Source organism: Castor canadensis, chromosome 16, assembly GCF_047511655.1.
Source record: "Castor canadensis chromosome 16, mCasCan1.hap1v2, whole genome shotgun sequence".
Lineage (NCBI taxonomy): Eukaryota > Metazoa > Chordata > Mammalia > Rodentia > Castoridae > Castor > Castor canadensis.
In genome coordinates, this window is record NC_133401.1 from 69,326,846 (window position 1) to 69,348,186 (window position 21,341).

Sequence of the window (21,341 nt, forward strand, 5' to 3'; positions counted from 1 at the left end):
TGAACTTGAACTCGTGATCCTCCTCCCTTGCCCCCCAACCTGTGCTGGGGTTACAGGTGTGTACTACCACTCCCAGCTTGTAATCTTTTTAAAAATCTTTATACAACCTGTAGCTGTCTGATGTTTCATTTTTTTTCTTAATCAATCCAGAAAAAAATTTCCAATTTTGTTGCTCTCTTCAAAGAACTAACTCTTGTTTTTTACTCCTCGATTCACACTTGTTCTTCTTGTTTTTTTTTTCATTTTTCTTTTATTATTCATATGTGCATACAAGGCTTGGTTCATTTCTCCCCCCTGCCCCCACCCCCTCCCTTACCACCCACTCCGCCCTCTCCCTCTCCCTCTCCCCCCCACCTCAATACCCAGCAGAAACTATTTTGCCCTTATTTCTAATTTTGTTGTAGAGAGACTATAAGCAATAATAGGAAGGAACAAGAGTTTTTGCTGGTTGAGATAAGGATAGCTATACAGGGGTATCTGTTTTAGTTTCTCTGCGTTAAGGGCAACAAATGCTAGCTAGTTTTTTAGGTGTCTTACCTATCCTCATCCCTTCCTTGTGTGCTCTTGCTTTTATCATGTGCTCATAGTCCAATCCCCTTGTTGTGTTTGCCCTTGATCTAATGTCCACATATGAGGGAGAACATATGATTTTTGGCATTAACCTTTATTATTTTTTTCCTTCTGCTCTTTGGTTTGTTTGCTCTTTTTCTAATTCCCTAAAGTATAAAATAAGGCTGTTCATTTGAGGACTTTCCTCCTTCTCAGTGCAAGCATTTGCACATATAAATTTCACTGTTAAAACTCCCTTCACTACATTTGATGTTTTTATGTTGCAGTTCATTTTTATTTGTCTCAAGATATTTCTTAACTTCCCTTGTGACTTCTTCTTTGACCCATTAGTTATTTTACGGTGTGTTGTTTATTGATATAACAAATATTAACATATTTATTAATTTCTACTTCATGCTATTGATATCACAAATTACTTCTTTGCTGTGTATTCATTAATATATATTTACAGACATTTTATGCATTTCTTTTTCAGATCCTTTAGAAAACAAAAGGGAAATTGCATTACAAAATTATAATAACCTTGCTTTTATCTACTTGCATATTTACATTTATTGGAGAACATTACATTTTTCTTTGGCTTCAAGTTACTGTAAACTGTCCTTTCATTTCTGTGGGATGGATTTTCTATAGCATTTTTTGTAGGACATGTCTAATGATAATGAACTCCTGAAATTATTGTTTGTTGGCAAATATTTCCCTCACTATTGAAGATAATTTTTTATCAGATATAGACTTTTATCAGATAATTGCTTTTTCTTTCTCCCAGCACATAAATAAATCATCCCTTTGCCTCGTAGCCTGCAAGATTTCTGCTTAGAAGTCCACCAATGGTTTTATGGGAATCTTATTAGTTCGTTCTTTCTGTGTGCTTTTTATTTTCTCATTTTTTTAAGTAGGAAGATAGATCACTGATTTGAAATTGCCTCTTTTAGAGTGTCATAAATTTGCTTCTCAGCACTGCTTTAAGGCATCCCACTTAATCTGTAACATCGTATTTCCATTTCTACCCATTTTATGTAGTCTTAGCTTCTATTGTGACATCCTTACTGATCTGTGAATTATTAATAGGCATGTTCTTTTATTTCCAAGTGTTTATTCCTTTATTGTCAGAGAACATACTGTTGATGATTATAGTTTTGGTTTATGACTTTAGATAGGATCTGTCTTGGTTTATGTTTCATTGGCACATGAAATGGATGTCAGCCTAGGCTGACCAGCAACAAATGTACTTCGTTTTCTTTCATTTGAGCATGTCTAGATTACTCCTTCATTCCTGAAGGAAGGTTTTGTCAGATATCGATATATTAGGTCCTTTTTTAAAGCTCTTAAATATGCTGTGCTATTTCTTTCTGGCATTTAGAAATATACTGTCATGTGAGCTAATGTTTCTTTGTGTGTAATGTGTTGTTTTCTGACTGCCTTCAATTTTTTCTTTATCTGTAGCTACAGAAGTTTAATTATGATAAAATTATATTTAGATGTGAATTTCTTTTGGTTCCTCCTATTTATCCCTTGCTTAGCTTGTCAAATTAGTACTTTTACACCTTTCACCAAATTTGGGGATTTATTAACTATCATTTCTTCAAATACTCTTTCAACTCCATTCTTTCACATTTTCTGGAACTGTGATGACATAAATATTGGACCTTTGACTATTATCCTACAGTTCTTTTACAGTCAATTTCTTTTTAAACTTTAATTTAATTTTATTTTATTGGTGATACTGGGGTTTGAACTCAGGGCCTCATACTGGGTAGGCAGTCACTCTATTGCTTGAGCCACTCCACCAACCCTCAATTCTCTTTTTGAAAAATCCATTTTCTCTCTGTTTTTCAGATTTGGTAATTTATATTTTCTAACTCAACATTTCCTTTTACTATAGTCCATCATAGCCATACTAACATGTCAATCATTCAGGGTAGTTTTAAAAAACTTCAGTCATTATATTTCTCAGGTTTTATAATTTCCATTTGGTTGTTTTTCAGAACTTCTATTTGTGGTGAGAGTTTATATTCTGTCATTTGTTTCAAGAGAAATCACAATTTTGGGAAGCATTTTTATGATAGCTATTTTAATGTTTTTGTCAGATAATTCCATCTAATTCATATTGTTGGTATCATCAGTCAATTATCTATTCTCATTCAAGCTAATGTTTTTCCAATTTTTGGTGATTTTTAAAAAATTGAAAGTGGACATTTAGTTATACTAGAACATATGTTACTATGTTAAGAGATGGTGGAGACTATTTTAAACTTCTATTTTGTCAGGCAGTCACTCTGTTCAGGTTTAGCACTCAGCTCCTGGTCTACTTTTGCCAATTGTGATCCCAATGACTACTTAATTTTCAGAGTTTTTTCAGTGGTACTTTGGTCTGTTTGATTTATTTGGAGATGCACATCCATCCCTCATAATATGGCCTGTAGGCAAAGAAGACAATTCCCCAGTTCAAACATCCTGGTGTCCCTAGGTGAGGGAGAGTAATCTCTGCTCCACAGGCACAAAGAGGGCTTTCCTGTGACTTGTTGTCAGAAGGGATACTCCTCAGTCCTTTTGTAGGCACATTGGGTCCACCTGGCGTTGTCAGTCATTTGAGTGAGGAGTGAGCCTACTGGGGCCATTGTGTTGCGGCTTTATTGTTTCTCCAGTTGAGTTCCTAGTCATTCTGACTTCCCCTTTTCATTTTCAGAGTGCATCTATTATTGCCACTTGTGTTATTTATGAGGTTTATTATCTTATTTAGAGGAAGGAGGAGGGAGAGATGAATCTACAGCATCTTACCAGACTTCCTTTGTTAGTGCTTGCACCATCATTCCTTCATTCATTTATTCACTCAATAATATTTATCAGAGTCTTGCACTCATCTAAACTCTGGGCAATGGCAGAAGCAGCACATGGAGGATAAATTCTTTTTGGTGTGAGGATATGGGCAATAACAAATGATCATATTGAGGTGATCTTCCCTCATGACAGTATGTATGTGCCCCTCTGCCTGGCATTCTTTTACCTCTTGTTCATTTATCTTTTTAAAAAACCCCTCCTACTTATTTGACATAGCAAGGTACAAATGTCACATCCAGGAATCTTTGACCAAAAAGTCATTCTCTGCATGCTTACACTTTCCATTCTCATTAGAATGTATTTTATGGTTGTCTTCCAATTTAGTGAGTGAGAGCGTCATTACAATAGGCTGTGTCATTCATTTGATTGTCTTTTCTCCCCAGAACTAGGCTCTCCTCCTCTCATTTCCCTCATGAAATACACTGATGGAGGCATCCAGCTACTCTGTCGCACTTCAGGATGGTTCCCACAGCCCACAGTGAAGTGGAAAGGTCCACAAGGTCCTGATTTGTCCTCAGACTCCAAGGTGAAGAAAGATACATATGGCCTGTTTGATGTGGAGACCACCCTTACTATTCAAGAGAGCTTTGGGAAAGTATCATGTTCTGTTCAGCACCGTGACCAAAATCAAGTGGCAGAATCCAGAGTATGGATCAGAGGTGAGTTGTAATGGGAGGAAGAGAAGCAAGGGAAAAAAATGAACTATTTATTGAAAATACAGAAATACAAAAAGTTAGCTAAAGGACAATCATATATATATATATATATATATATATATATATATATGTATGTATGCTAGTGTCTAGAAAAAAGGTTTTAAGAAATAAAAGGCACTACTGGCAATAGAGTTATTTCATAAAAAGGAGTTGCAAAAATAATGGACAAATAGTACAGAGTACTGAAGCTAAAGTTTGATGTCTCCAAGTAGTATTAATGCAGGTAAGCCCCTGGCAGTGTCAATAAAGATAGAGATGTCACAACTTGTGAGTGCAGAAACTAACAAGAAGCAGAGATAAAGGTTCAACAGAGATTTAAAAAGTAAACCCTTTGGAATAGCTGTGCAATCCTATTTGAGAGTGACAAAATAAATATTGCATAGAAAAATATTAAATACAAATCTAACTCAAGAAAGAATATACCACCAAAGTTCATAATAGAAATTGATTCAATATTTAAAAATCTTTTTCACGAAAAAAACACAAAAGCCATATTGTATTACCCACAAAATCTACTGAACATTCAAGAAAAAAGAAAACTTCAGTCTTACACTAAATCTTCTAGAAAATAGAATAGGAAATATGAAAGTCACTTTATTAGATTAATATAATCTTAATATCAAGATAAACAAGGAGGATTTGACAAAGTATTGACCAAGTTTACTCAGAGACAAACATGTTAAAGTCCGTTTGGAAATTTTGGAAATTTAAATCAAAAGTATATAAAAACAATAATATACAATAACTGAAATTGCATTTATTCTGTAATTAAAGGTTAGGTGTATATAATAATATAATTATCACCTCAATGACTTAAAGAAAAAAAATAAAATTTTCTAAACAGGTAAAGTCAAGATAGAAATTTTAATGCCGATTTATGATTTAAAACTTGTGATTAAAAATTCAAAAATAAAATAACAAGGGGCTGGGGATGTAACTCAGTGATAGAACACTTGCCCAGCAGGCATGGAGGCCCTGGGCTCAACCCCTAGCACTGAGGAAAGAAAGGAAGGAAGAAAGGAGGAGGGGAGGGGGGTAAGGAAGGGAGGTGAAGGAAGGAAGAAGAAGGAAGGAAAAGGAAGGAAGGAGAAAGAAAGCTACTTAAGTATTTAAGAAGAGAGGATATCTTTAATAAAATGGTACCTAAAAATGCCCACAGTAGGTATCACAAATAAGACATGTCATTAAAATAAATATAATAAACTGACTGTACTAAACATTTCTCTCGGAGATTCCAAGATGGTGGCTAGAGGGAGGAAGCAGAAAGCGTGCCTCCTAAAGTAAAATCTTGGAGAGACACTGGAGATACACCTTACAGGAAAAACCACTGAGAAGAGGCAAAACTTTGACTCCTCCACACCTCCAGCCTGTGCATAGCATCTCCACTTCATGTTAAATGGAGAAACCAGGAGGGCTCCCACACCACCACAGATGGCAGCAACCAGATGGCTTGGGAAGATGCGGACCACAAGGTGAGATAAGCAGCACACAGTACTCCCACAGACAATCCTGGTCCAGATCAGCATAGCTCCCTGGACAGACCAACCCCCACCCAGGGAAAAAAAGAAAAAAAAAACTGAATAATAAGCAATAACAAAAAAAGACATGGAGCAAAGAGGGCAGGGCGCCCTGAGCACCAAAGAGTGGGGGAAGGGAAATCCCTCACAACAAGCTGGCAGGAGAAGGTGGGAGTTGTGGCACACGCCCAGCAATCAGGAGCAGGAAAGCTCATAAAAGTGGTGGTGGGAAGAAAACTCCACAGGAGGGGGAGAAGACTCACTTCCCATGTGAACTGTAAATAAACACACCGGCCTGAGAAAGCTGATGCAGTATCACCTCCCCCAGTGTGCTTGGAAAGGGGAAAGCTTGTAGCAGTGACATCGTGCCCAGGAGAACTCTAAGTAGACAAAGCCTGAGAGGCCAGATGAGTGCTAAGCTCACTCCTGAGATCTGCATAAATAAAGCATCCAGCAACAGCAGGCTGACAGCAGTGGGCAGGTGAGCCACAGCTGCAGATAGCCAGCCATCCACAGAACTGTCTCCAGACTCTTATTTTTTTTCTCTCTCCCTACCTTTGATGAGACAACAACTGAACTACACCTGCATGCTGAAAAACTTACTGAAACTGTATTGCATTTGAACTTGGGACACTATGTGGGGTTCTTTTTGTTCTGTTTTATTTATTTTTTTTAGTTTTTCACTCCTTTGATGAGACGACAGAACTACTTCTGAGACACCATCTCTAGGACTGGAGGCTGAAAACTAACACCAAAATTATTAAGACTGAAACTTTATTGCATTTGAACTTGGAGATTTTTTTTTCATTTATTTATTTATTTATTTATTTATTTTTATTTTTCAATTCTCTCTCTGTCTCTCTAATGCCTGTTCAGCTTACTGTTGATTAGTACACTATCTCTCTCTGTTTATATCCTTGAAACTTATATTTGTTTGTTTTGTTTTTTCTACTTGTTTATTTGTTTTTCCCTTTTTTTAACTTGTTTGCTTTCCATCTCCTCTCACTCTGCCATTCTAAATATCACCATTGTTATTATTACAAGCTAGAAAATACTTAATTGCACACAGTACAGGGACAATAACAACACCCAGGGCAATGATGGAAAGACAGAAAAAACAGGGAAACCAGTTTCCCCACAGCAAAAAATTAGTACAGAAACCAGAGGGAAATGAAGAAACAGATACTCAGATCCAGACTCCAACAAAATGAAGATAAACTATGCCAAAGAACCCAATGAAGCCCATAAGAACAATCTAAAAGAAGAAATACTATAGGTAATCAACGAGAATTTTATACAGATGATACTGGATGTGGTCAACTAAAATGTACAGGAGACACTCAAGAAATTCCAAGACAACACAAATAGTAAATTTGAAAAAGCAAAAGAAAAAATAAAGGAAACCATAGAAGTATTGTATAAACACCAAAGTGAAGCAGAGAACATGATTAATAAACAGATAAATGAACTCAGGACAAAAATAGACAACATTAAAGAGGAAACCACCCAGGAAATGGAAAACCTCAGAACAAAGAATGAAACAGAGCTGCAAAACAAAACGGAAGGCCAATCCAGCAGAATAGATCAAACAGAAGACAGAATCTCAGAACTTGAAGATGAAATGGTAATTAAAGGAAAAACTGAAGAACTATTAATTAAACAATTCAAGACCTGTGAAAAGAAAATGCAAGAACTCACCAACTCCATCAAAAGACCAAACTTGAGAATCATGGGCATTGAAGAAGGAGAAGAGGTGCAAGCAAAGGAAATGCATAATATATTCAACAAAATAATAATGGAAAATTTCCCAAATCTAGAGAAAGATATTCCCATATAGATGCAAGAGGCCTCCAGGACACCAAACAGACCAGATCAAAATAGAATTACCCCACAACATATCATCATTAAAACAACAAGTTCAGAAACTAGGGAAAGAATATTGAAGGCTGTAAGAGAGAAAAAACAAATAACACACAAAGGTAAACACATCAAAATCATAGCAGACTTCTCAACAGAAACATTAAAAGCAAGAAGAGCTTGGGGTGAGATCTTTGGGGCACTGAATGAAAATCACTTCAACCCCAGGATACTCTACCCACCAAAACTATCATTCAAAATAGATGGAGCAATAAAAGTTTTCCATGATAAGCAGAAACTAAAACAATATGTGACCACAAAGCCACCTCTAAAAAAGATTCTTCAAGGGATTCTGCACACAGAAAGTGAAACACAACATAACCATAAAAGGGCAGGCAGCATCAAACTATAGGAAAAGAAAAAGCAAGAAAGTAGAGAGTAACCTCAGCTTAGGTACACACAATCAAACCTTCAAACAACTAAGACAATTAAATGACAGGAATCACCACATACCTATCAGTACTAACACTTGACATTAATGGACTTAATTCCCCCATCAAAAGTCACCGTTTGACAAAATGGATTGAAAAGGAAGATCCAACAATTTGTTGCTTACAGGAGACCCATCTCACTGACAGAAATAAGCATAGGCTTAGGATGAAAGACTGGAATAAGATTTACCAAGCCAATGGCCCCTGAAAACAGGCAGGAGTAGCAATATTTATCTCTGACAAAGTAGACTTCAAACCTACATTGATCAAACAAGAGAAAGAAGGACATTCCATACTAACAAAAGGGGAAATAGACCAAAAGGAAATAACAATTATCAACCTATACGCACCCAATGTCAACACGCCATCACAGTGGTTGTGGGAGACTTTAAAACCCTATTATCATCAATAGGTAAGTCATCCAAACAAAAAAATCAATAAATAAATCCTAGATCTAAAATATACAATAGATCAAATGGACCTACTTGATTTCTACAGAACATCTCATCCAACTTCTACACAATATACATTCTTCTCAGCAGCCCATGGAACCTTCTCCAAAATAGATCATATCCTGGGGCACAAAGCAAGTCTCAGCAAATATAAGAAAATAGAAATTATACCATGCATTCTATCTGATCACAATGCAATAAAACAAGAACTCAACAACAAAAGTAAAGACAAAAAACATGCAAACAGCTGGAAACTGAATAACTCATTGCTTAATGAACAATGGGTCATTAATGCAATAAAACAGGAAATTAAAAAGTTCCTGGAAGTCAATGAAAATGAAAACACATCCTACTGGAACCTACAGGACAGAGCAAAGGCAGTCCTCAGAGGAAAGTTTATAGCCATGAGTGCATATATTAAAGGACTGAAAGATACCAAAATCAATGATCTAATCAAACTCCTAGAAAAACAAGAACAAGCAAATCCCAAAACAAATAGGAGAGAAATAATAAAAATAAGAGCCGAAATCAATGAAATAGAAACCAAAAAAGCCATATAAAGAATTAATGAAACAAAAAGTTGGTTCTTTGAAAAAATAAACAAGATTGACAGACACCTGGCAAACCTGACTAAAATGAGGAGAGAAAAAACCCAAATTAGTAGAATCAGGAATGCAAAAGGGGAGATAACAACAAACACCATGGAATTCCAGGAAATCATCAAAGACTACTTCAAGAACCTATATTCAAAAAAATTTGATAATCTTAAAGAAATGGACAGATTTCTAGATACATATGCTCATCCAAAACTGAACCAAGAGTTTATTAATAAAGTGAATAGATCTATAACACAAAATGAAATTGAAGCATCAAACAAGGGTCTCCCCAAAAAGAAAAGTCCAGGACCTGATGGATTCTCTGCTGAATTCTATCAGACTTTTAAAGAAGAACTGATACCAACCCTCTTTAAACTGTTCCATGAATTAGAAAGGGAAGGAAAACTGCCAAACACATTTTATGAAGCCAGTATTACACTTATCCCAAAACCAGCCAAAGACACCACCAAAAACGAGAACTATAGGCCCATCTCCTTAATGAACATTGATGCAAAAATCCTCAACAAAATAATGGCAAACCAAATTCAACAATACATCAAAAAGATCATTCACCATGACCAAGTAGGCTTCATCCCAGGAATGCAGGTGTGGTTCAACATATGAAGATCAATAAACGTAGTAAACCACATTAACAGAAGCAAAGAGAAAAACCACTTGATCATCTCAATAGATGCAGAAAAGGCCTTTGATAAGATCCAACACCATTTCATGATAAAAGCTCTAAGAAAACTAGGAATAGAAGGAAACTACCTCAACATCATAAAAGCTATATATAACAAACCTACACCCAGCATTATACATAACGGAGAAAAACTGAAATCATTCTGTCTAAAATTAGGAACTAGACAAGGATGGCCACTATCTCCACTCCTATTCAACATAGTACTGGAATTCCTAGCCAGAGCAATTAGGCAAGAAAAAGAATAAAAGGAATACAAATAGGTAAAGAAACTGTCAAAATATCCCTATTTGCAGATGGTATGATCCTATACCTTAAAGACCCAAAAAACTCTACTCAAAAGCTCCTAGATATCATCAATAGCTATAGCAAGGTAGCAGGATATAAAATCAACATAGAAAAATCATTAGCATATCTATACACTAATAATGAACAAACTGAGAAAGAATATATGAAAACAATTCTATTTACAATAACCTCAAAAAAATCAAATACCTAGGGTAAACCTAACAAAAGATGTGAATGACCTCTACAAGGAAAACTATACACTTCTGAAGAAAGAGATTGAGGAAGACTATAGAAAGTGGAGAGATCATCCATGCTCATGGATTGGTAAATCAACATAGTAAAAATGTCTATACTCCCCAAAGTAATCTACATGTTTAATGCAATTTCCATCGAAATCCAATGACATTCATTAAAGAGATTGAAAAATCTACCATTAAATTTATATGGAAACGCAAGAGGCCACGAATAGCCAAGGCAATACTCAGTCAAAAGATCAACACTGGAGGTATCACAATACCCGACTTCAAACTATATTATAAAGCAGTAGCAATAAAAACAGCATGGTACTGGCACAAAACAGGCATGAAGACCAGTGGAACAGAATGGAGGACCCAGATATGAAGCCACACAACTATATCCAACTTGTCTTTGACAAAGGCACTAAAAATATACGATGGAGAAAAAACAGCCTCTTCAACAAAAACTGGGAAAACTGGTTAGCAGTCTGCAAAAAACTGAAACTAGATCCATGTACATCACCCTATACCAATATTAACTCAAAATGGATTAAGGATCTTAATATCAGACCACAAACTCTAAAGTTGGTACAGGAAAAAGTAGGAAATACTCTGGAATTAGTAAGTATAGGTAAGAACTTTCTCAATGGAACCCCAGCAGCACAGCAACTAAGAGATAGCATAGATAAATGGGACTTCATAAAACTAGAAAGCTTCTGCTCAACAAAGGTAATGGTCTCTAAACTGAAGACCCACAGAGTGGGAGAAAATATTTGCCAGCTACACATCAGACAAAGGACTGATAACCAGAATGTATAGGGAACTTAAAAAACTAAATTCTCCCAAAACTAATGAACCAATAAAGAAATGGGCACGTGAACTAAACAGAACTTTCTCAAAAGAAGAAATTCAAATGGCCAAAAAACACATGAAAAAATGCTTACCATCTCTAGCAATAAAGGAAATGCAAATTAAAACCACACTAAGTTTCCACCTCACCCCTGTTAGAATAGCCATCACTAGCAACACCACCAACAACAGGTGTTGGCGAGGATGCGGGGAAAAAGGAACCCTCTTACACTGTTGGTGGGGATGTAAACTAGTACAACCACTCTGGAAAAAAATTTGGAGGCTACTTAAAAAGCTGGACATCGATCTACCATTTGATCCAGCAATACCACTCTTGGGGATATACCCAAAATATGTGACACAGGTTACTCCAGAGGCACCTGCACACCCACGTTTATTGCGGCACTATTCCCAATAGCCAAGTTATGGAAACAGCCAAGATGCCCCACTACTGACGAATGGATCAAGAAAATGTGGTATCTATACACAATGGAATTTTATGCAGCCATGAAGAAGAATGAAATGTTATCATTCTCAGGTAATTGGATGGAATTGGAGAACATCATTCTGAGTGAGGTTAATCTGGCCCAAAAGACCAAAAATCGTATGTTCTCCCTCATATGTGGACATTAGATCAAGTGCAAACACAACAAGGAGATTGGACTTTGATCACATGATAAAGGGAGAGCACACAAGAAAGGTATGAGGATAGGTAAGACACCTAAAAAACTAGATAGCATTTGTTTCCCTCAACACAGAGAAACTAAAGAAGATTCCTTAAAGCAACTGAGGGAAATAGGAGAAGGGGACCAAGAACTAAAGAAAAGATTAGATCAAGAAGAATTAACCTAGAAGTTAAGACACATGCACAGGAAATCAATGCGAGTCAACTCCCTGCATAGCTAACCTTATCTGAACTAGCAAAAACCCTTGGTCCTTCCTATTATTGCTTATACTCTCTCTTCAACAAAATTAGAGATAAGGGCAAAATAGTTTCTGCTGGTTATCAAGGGGGTGGATGGGAGGGGAGGGTAAGGAAGAGGGTGGGGGAAGGAGGGAGAAATGACCCAAACATTGTATGCACATATGAAGAAAAAAAAAGAAAAAAAAATTTCTCTCCAATATACTAGTTTACTATGCATTGTAATAAGAGAAGAAAACAAAAACAAGAGTTATAACTTTTAGAAAGGAAGAAATAGAATGGCCATTGTTCAAGGTTATATGATGATATATACAGATAATTTTAAAGAATATACAGATAAACTCAACTGATTAATAACCGTTTATCATGTTGTATGATGTAAAATTAATAAGCAAAATAAGTTGCATTTGTAAATATCACTAAAGACAGGAAAACAAACATGTGCAATACCAACAGAAATATGTTAATTAGGAATAAGTCCAATAAAAATTTGCAAACCTTTATTGAAGAACATTGCAAAAGAAAGGGAAGATGCAATTAGGTCAATGATGAGCTCTCCTTTGGGCTTAGGACAATGATTGGAGACTTCTAAGTATTACTACACTGGTGGTCTGGAACAACATGTTATAAACACTGGCAATTGACAATTTGTTGATTATAATGTCTTAAAAATATCTTATAAATATTTTTTCTTAGCTTGGTGTCTTCCATATTGAAAGAATAGGATTTTTGAATCCTTTTCTAGAAGACACTCCTTAAATAGTTAACGTATCTATGAGTACAGGTGAATAGGAATCTGACCCAAAGGTTAAGGTAGCCTTTGCAACAGATGTTATATGAAGGCAGAGATGCCAAGCTTTTAAGATCCCGTTTTTAATTACCCATCTGGCATCCACAGGCCTAAGTGAGGAGTTAGTGCTTTTAACAAAAACAGCCTCTAAGTTCTTGTTACAACTGTACCTCACTTTACATAGAGAAAATCAAATCCAAGTGGACCAAGACGGATACAGAAATGCATAGTTTCAAATGTGAAGAAAAAAATATAGATAAATATCCTTTTCTTCCTGGAGCAAGAGGAGATTCCTTAAATGAAAATCAAATTACATATGTTTCAGCAATAACTAAAGGATCTACGGTATTGTTCTTCAGAGACATGTTTCCAGTACTCACCCTGGAGCCTGGTTTTTATTTTCCTCATGATTTTCTTCATTGTCTTATGTGTTGTTATCATTTGCCTGATGATATTCTTCAACATATTCCAGGGTGAGTGAGGGAGGAAAGTGGAGGGAAGTGTGGGCTATGATTAGTCCATGCTTGCCGTAGAATTGGGGTCACAGGTGAGCTTCGCACTGACCTGAATCTTTTCTCCCAGAACTGAAATCCTGGGACTCATCACTTGGGCCACAGGGACCCCAGTTTTTATGACTCCCTCCAGAAATGCCATACTCTACTGAGCCCTTTCTTGTTTATGTAGGGCTAAGTATTTAGGGAAAGAACTATTTATAAATACTATTGAGATGATACAAATTTCTAAGAACAGAACCAAGAGTGTAGGGCATGTTTTATTGTAGTTATTGTAGTTGAAAACTTGTGAAAAATGAAATAAAAGAGAAGAAAAGCAGATGAAATAATATTTAGTACCAGGGATTATGGTGTATGCCTCTTAGCACTCAGGAGGCTGAAACAGGAGGATCCTGAGATCCAGACTAGTTTTGGATATGCAGGGAGACCCGGTCTCAAAAAAATATGCAGCCTTAATAAGAGTTTTTACCTACCCGAAACAATTTTCTTCTTGAGGGTGACAGCCAATGAGAATACATGCCATAATCCTATCTCTTCTACATAGCCACCTTTTCCCTTCCTAACCTTCATTTTCACCTCCACAAGATCCTAGATAGCAGTTCCTCTCTTCACAGTGAATATTCCGTGCCTCTTGTCTATCCCAGGTAGAGACACTGGTGCAGGGGCTGGGGGTTGTGGTGGAGTACAGAAAGCCATATTCTTCAGATCACAATCATCCCACCTGAGGAAGGAGCCACGGTTGTGTTCCACCCTTCACATTCCTATGTGACATAAACACTGTTTCTTTTTCAGGGAAAATGAAGGCAGAATTAGGTGAGTGCTTCATCATTTTCTGAGCCTTTCACACACACTTGTCCTGGATCCCTCCTTTTTCCACTGTTTAAGTCATCTGTATGCTGTTGTGGCTCCAGATTAGAGTGAAATTTTAGGCAGACAATGAGAAAAGCTGACTTGCTCCAACCTTAACTAATGAAGTGATCCTCAGATATATTGGAAGGGCGTTAGGATGGATAACAGGGTCTCAAAACTCCTTATGATTGTCTATAATGTTTGCTTGTTGATGTATTTTATGGGGTGAGAACTGTTGATGCGCTAACTCTTTGAGGGATGTAGATTCAGGATGGTAATTACCTGTAAGACATTTCCCCAGTTCCCCATCTCCCATCCACCCCCGGCCTAATGCTTTGAGCATTTATCCAGACCTGTATTACTACTGAATGTTCTGTTTTTGTTTCAGCAAATCTCCAGAAAAACCTAGGTAAGAACACATTCAGAATTTTCCTCCCACATACTATCCTGGGCCCCAGTTCTGTGATTTGAGCCTTTTCTATGTTTTGGTTTCAGATCAGGAAGAGGAACATAGACAAGCAGGTGAGAAAATGTGTTCAGCTCCAACCCCCATTTATCTTTTGCTTCCAAGACCATGGTTTATGGAATCATATAACCTGAGGCCCATGGACCTCTGTATGTTGGTGATGGGGATCCTGAAATTGTTGAAGATATGGGTGCATTTTGTAGAGATGCTCATGACTTTCATCACAACTCTTGTGTGTCCATGACACTCCAAAAAGGGCAATCACCTTTGGTCTTTTCTCCTTTCCCTGCCTCCTGTTCATCATGTAAGCACTGAACTGCCTACTGTGTCTGCTTGTTTTCAGAATGGAGGGAAGCCTGGAAATATGCAGGTACCAACACCTGTGGAGATAACAGTGGGATAGGGCTTCCAGTGGGCATAAAAAAGGGAGTTGACCAGTGACCGATATAGGAACCACATGACCTACAGATAAGGAGTCTATAATGCCCTCATTCACTCAAGAGTGTTGCTTGTCCTGGACACTCTCTCAGTCCAAGTCTATAATGGGATAGGGCAGGGCCTGAGTGGACCAGAGTTGAGGTCATAGGCAAAGCTTCAGGTAATAGAGGGCAATGGGATGAGGTAAAGGAAGTACATTTGGGCAGGAACTAGTAGAAGAGAAGGTGGTGGTGGATATTGGGGTCACCTGAGTCTCACAAATCAAATAGAAGAATATGTGTAGAGAAAAATGTAGGGCTGGGGTGATATATAAGGGATATGACCTTACAGTTGGCATTTCTAGTCATTGATGAGGCCCTGACATTACACTGAAGATGAGGAAAGAGTCTGAGGGTTAGTGTCTGTGAAAAATTCTGGTTTTGGGACTTTCTGGTTCCACCCTCAGGCAATTCACCTTGGAAGAGGTTGACCTATTGTCCCAGCCAAAAGGTAGTAACTCATGTTCCCTCTCTTTCTTACTGTGCCCCAGTGGAGGTGATTCTAGACCCAGACTTGGCTCACCCTCAGCTCTACATTTCTTATCTGAAATCTGTATCCTGTATGGATACTCCCCAGTTAGTGGACTTCTCAGAGAAGAGATTCACAAGGAAGAGTGTGGTGGCATCTCAGGAGTTCTGGACCGGGAAACATTACTGGGAAGTAGATGTAGGATATAACAAACGGTAGCTTTTGGGAGTTTGCCGGGGTGATGTGGACAGGAAGGAGAAGTATATAATCTTGTCTCCCCAAAATGGGTACTGGGTCCTTGGACTATGGGGAAACAAACAATATTTCACAATCAATCCTCATACAGTCAACCTCTTTCCAAAAACTCCCCTTAGGAGAGTGGGGATCTTTCTGGATTATGAGGATGGGTCCGTCTCCTTCTTCAATAAAAATGATGTCTTTAATTCATACCCTGAAACATAAGTTTGAAGGCTCATTGAGGCCCTACTTCCAGCTTCAAATGTATAGGGAGGAAAGCCTAAATCCCATATTCATCTGTCCAGTGTCCCTGAGATAAAACAAACATCTATACATAGATGAGTACATACACTCCTCCACAGGCGATAATACCATTCTCCATGAGTGCTGCCCAGTGCTAATCATAACTCTTATTCTGAGAATATTAATTATTGTTCTCCCAGCTGCTGTAGTCCTTCAGCAGCCACAGTGAAGGCCTATAGATGATTAGAGAGATTAGCCCAACTTTTTTGGAATCAGGGTTCATAACTGTCATGAGGTAGGGAGGAAAAAAGTTGTTGTGGATTTAGTTTGGGAAAACTTCATCCAGTTAAGAAACTTTGAACCAATCACAGCCTCTCAAGTCTGTTACTGCTAGTCAGAGATAGTGATTCCCACTTTGGGACTTATAGTAAAGATTAAAGATAATGAATCTAAAACATGATTGCATCTTGTTGATAGCTAGTGCTTACTGATAATGTGTTCTTGATATTACAGATTTCCCCCCAAATAATCTGTTTATTTATTTTACATTAGGATTTTTCCCAGTTCCAAATCACCTGTGGAACAGTGATTGAGCACCTGTTCTGTTCCAGACCCAAAGAATTTCACAGAAGGTGTCACTTTCCAACTGATTCTGTTTTGATAGTACTGTTTTGGCAGTGCCTTGTGACTGCTAGCAAATACCCTACCACTTGAGTCACACCTGTAGCCCTATTCCCAATTCAGTTCTGTAAAGCCAACATTATCTTGATTCCAAAACAAAATAGACATTACAAAGACAGTAAAGAAAAATGCAGAATCATCACCCTCATTATCATAGATGCAAACATCTAAATAAAATGATAGCATAGGGCTGGGATGTTGCTTGGTGGTACAGCGCTTGCCTAGCATGCGTGAGGCCCTGGGTTTGATCCCAGCACCAAAAAAGAAAAGACAAAAAAAATGATAGCATATTGCATTCGACAATATATTCATAAGAGATTATATTTCTACCAAAGGTAGTTTATCCCAGGAATGCAGTGTTAGTTTAATATCAAACATTAATTAGTGTTCTTCACATTAATAAATTATAAAAGAAAACCATATGGTACCTGAGTGTAGACACTGTCAGACAGGAGAGGATGAGCTTTTTAAAGCAGTGTCTCATAAGGGCTCCGTGTGGGAGAAGGTGACAGCCCCATCAACTGTCACAGTTTCAGCCCTTCAGACTTAGTCCCAGAGAATTACAGGGGACTTAGGAGTGCAAATCCACAGGTGTTTACACAATCTCCTTATGTCTAATGCTGTGAAAGCATACCTAAAAGATGAGATACTACTCAGTAACAAACTATTGCTACACACAACAGTCTGGATGGATCTTAAGGGAATTATAGTGAGCAAGGAAGAAAAAGGCCATCTCAGAAATTATATCACTATATTATTTCACCTATATAGCATTTGCAAAATGACAAAATCACAGAGATAGAGAATAGATAAGTTGTTTTCAGGGATTATTAAAGGGGAGGTAGTGTGCTTCTGTAAGGAACAGTCTAAGGGAGTTCTTTTATGGTAATGGAGCAGTATTTTGATTTTGTTGGTGGTTATGTGAATCTACACATGTAATAAAATTGTGTGGAACACAACTGTGTAAATTATACCCATATATGAATATATGTAAAAACAAAGTATGAATTAAACTCTAGCTAAGAATATTATAAGATGTTACCCTTGGAAAAAGCTGGATATACACAAAACTGTATTATTCTGCAACTTCCTGTGAGTTTTTATTTATTTCAAAATAAGATATTGTAAAGGCAAATGTAAATCTACAGTTACTTCAAACTAAAAAGTTTAATTATACAAAAATGGTTCAAGTGGGAAGCAGTTTAATACATATGGCAATTTAAATAAGGAAATGTTAGCGTTTCAGAGATTCAGCTAGTGTCAGCCCACATAAAATAATAATGATATGAAAAACTTTGAGAATCCCTATACTTGGGAGGCTGAGGAAGGAGGATTGTGAATTTGAGGCCAGGCCAGCTACATGGTGAAATCTTACCTCAAAAAACAAAGCAAGTGGACTGGTGGAGTGGTTCAAGTGGTAAAGCACCTGCTTAGTGAGTGTGAGGCCGTGAGTTCAAACCCAATACTGCCAAAAAATAGTCCAAGACAAAAGAAAACAAGTACCTGTAGCTTCAAATATCAGAACAATTATTTACAGAAGAATGTCATATGATATTCTCAATATGACAAAATTATAGAGATGTAGAATAGATAAGTGGCTTCCATGGTTGAGAAATGGGAGATAGGGCATGGGAAATGGGTGATAAGGGAGCAGCATTAGGGTCTTCTTTTATGGTGATGGTCATTTTCTTGATTACATTTGTGGCTATGCACATTTATATATCTATTATACAGAATAATAATCCATACTAATCTAAGCTGCAGGATGCCACTCACTATGAAATCCAAAATACACGAGGCTTGAAATCACTAATCACAGTCCTGTGTGAATAAGTAAAAAGGTTAATGTTAATATATCGTGACAGTCTCACTGGAAATAATTATTATATTTCCCCCATTCCAACCATCATTTTGCTTCTCATAATAAAGATGATTCAAACAAAACAAAGCAGACATAGATTGGACTGCAGGCTTCAGGGTTGTTACTTAGGTCCAGGATGGTGTAAGGATCCAACCACTGCAGACCTGGGTTATTGGAGGCTCTGAGGACCCTGTCTCCTGGGCATCCTTCTGAGCTTTCCCACCCTAGGAATGCAGTGAGGAATATTGTTGTATGTGCTGAGTCAAAGTCAAGCTTACTCACTGTCAGGGAAGGCAGGCATCATTCCTGGGGAACCACAAGAAGAGGAAGCAGAGCAGGTTGTGGAGGATAGAGGGAGGTAGAGAGAGCCCAGGCTCTAGGAATACTTGGTCAGCAGCAGAGGTGATGGGTGGTTCACTATATGTCCTGCAGGGACTGATAAATAAGAAGCTAAGAACTGCCAGAAGATGGTCAAAAGAGACATGGTGGGTGGTGGGTAGTCTGGATGGGGTCCTCTAGGAAGACAATAAATAGCTCACCGGGTGCTTGGAAGGAGATGCCAGAAGTTTAGCTCCTGTGAGGAACAAAAAAGACCTAGAGAGAAACTTGCCTATACACGTGCATATACATACATTCACAACGCTGAGTTATTTGACTATGTGGATAGAGATGTGTGTTACCAAGAGAGAGAAAGAGAGACAGGCAGAGAGTACAGAAAAAGACAGATTTTGTGAGTTTCTCTGTGGGTTTTCTCTCTTTATATTGAAAGAAATAAAACAGTAATCCATACAGAAAACTTGATTGAACATCCAAGATCTAGCTGGGTCTAAGAAGATTCTTTCTTTTTGTTTTTTAAATTAGTAGATTTTATTTTTTAGAGAAGTTTGGGATTTATAGAAAAATTGATCAGGAAATACAGTTATTAAATTATGAAGTTATTTATAAAATGATTTAGTTTTTGTGTTACTACATTTTTTGCAATTTATGAACATATCAATACATTATTAATAGCTAAAGTCCATAGTCTACCTCACAGTTCAGTTTTTTCATGTATATTCTATGGATGACAAATGTTTATTGACATATGTCCATCATTACTGTCTGGAATGCAAGAGTTTACTTCTTGGTGAGTGCAAAGCCCAAAAAAGCACATCCAAGAAATTAGAGTAAAGGAAGATTTACTACCTGCAGCAGATAAAGACAGCATGGGTGTTATTATCAAAGCAATGCCCTCTCGGAACAAAGGAAGCTTGAGGATTTTATTTTATTCTGGGAGACTGTAAATATTCACATAGGAAAACATTTTTTGGTGGGAATATTCCCAAGCATACTCAATTTTAGGTTATAGTTCAAGAAAGATGCAGACACATGTTTGGGCATCCTTAGTTGAAGGTTGTGGAGCACATGCTCCAAAGTTTAAAATGGCAGACAAGAATACTTTTGGGCATGCTCACTTTGTGTCATAAAGTTTTAGCTAAAAAAAGAGGAAAGAACTTTTTGAAAATGCTTTCCTCACTTGGTGGCTAACATTACTGCTTTGTACAGTGTAATTTCACTGTCCTAAACATTATTTGTGTTCTTCCAGTTGACTCCTGCTTTCTGAAGCTATAGCTACTACTGGTTTTTTTGGTGTCTCCACAGTTTTTCCTTTTTAAAAATGTCATGTAGTTAGAATCATTTAGTGTAACTTTTTCAGGTTGACTTCTTTCACTTAGTAATATGGATTGAATTTTCTTCCATGTCTTTGTGGCATGACAGTTCATTTGTATTGCTGAAAAATATTCTAGTGTTAAAATTTTTCAATGTTATTTATCCATTCATCTAATAAAGGAATCGTAGTTACTTCCAAGTTCAAGTTATAAATAAAGCTTCTGTAAATATTTATGCATAGAGTTTTATAAGTTTTCAGCTTATCTGGGTAAATATCATGGAACAAGCCTGCTGGATTGTATGGTAAGTGTATGTCAAGCTTTGTAAGAAACTGTTGTACTGTCTTCCAATATGACTGCATTGTTTTTCATTCCCACCAGTAATGAATTGGAGTTCCACTTCCTCAGTTTGTTGATGGCCACAGATAATTTGTTGGGGTTTGGATTAGGATTGCTGAAATCTGTACATCAGGTTTGAGAAAACTAGCATCTTAATGATATTGAACTGTCTATCCTTGAACATGGAATAGCTTTCCATTTATTTAACTCTGATTTCTTTCATCAGCATTTTATACTCTTCCTCATTTAGGTTTTGCATATATTTTCTTACATATACCTAAGTATTTTGATTTTCGTGCTAAGTAAATAGTATTGTACTTTTAATTTCTTTTGAATTTTGTTTTTGAATTTATTTCTTTATATATTCTGCCTTATCTATTTAGATAAATCTGTCTTAACAACCACTTGATAACATGGTGGGACGTAGCTCCCCAGAGAAAGAACTGTATTTTATTTGGCAAAATATGCTAATGAGCCATTTTGACTGTGTAAAAAATTGCCTCTGATAAATGGACTAGGAGGGAGAGAAAGAAAACATTAATCTTTCATATTTGCAGGGAAGGTGTTGATGAGCAAATAGGCAGAAGGAGGTGGGGTGGGGGAGGGTACAGGGTCTTTCTATAAAGTCAGGCTGGTGTCAAACCTACCATCCTCCTGCCTCAGCCTCCTAGCCACTGGGTTTCTAGTTGTGAGCCTCTGAACCTAGCTTCCTTTAACTGGATAACTGGGAACTC

General features: G+C 37.2%; 1 protein-coding gene and 1 pseudogene across 1 annotated transcript in view; both read left to right on the plus strand.

Moving 5' to 3' along the window:
- The window catches only part of LOC109692219 (uncharacterized), an 89,616-nt gene that overhangs the window by 27,859 nt on the left and 40,416 nt on the right, over nucleotides 1-21,341 (plus strand). Inside the window, 4 exon segments of the mRNA XM_074057402.1 lie at nucleotides 3,795-4,070; nucleotides 14,130-14,150; nucleotides 14,575-14,595; nucleotides 14,682-14,708. Of these exon segments, the coding sequence (XP_073913503.1) occupies nucleotides 3,795-4,070; nucleotides 14,130-14,150; nucleotides 14,575-14,595; nucleotides 14,682-14,708 (345 nt within the window).
- Nucleotides 15,017-20,931, plus strand: LOC141410470 (butyrophilin-like protein 8; annotated as a pseudogene).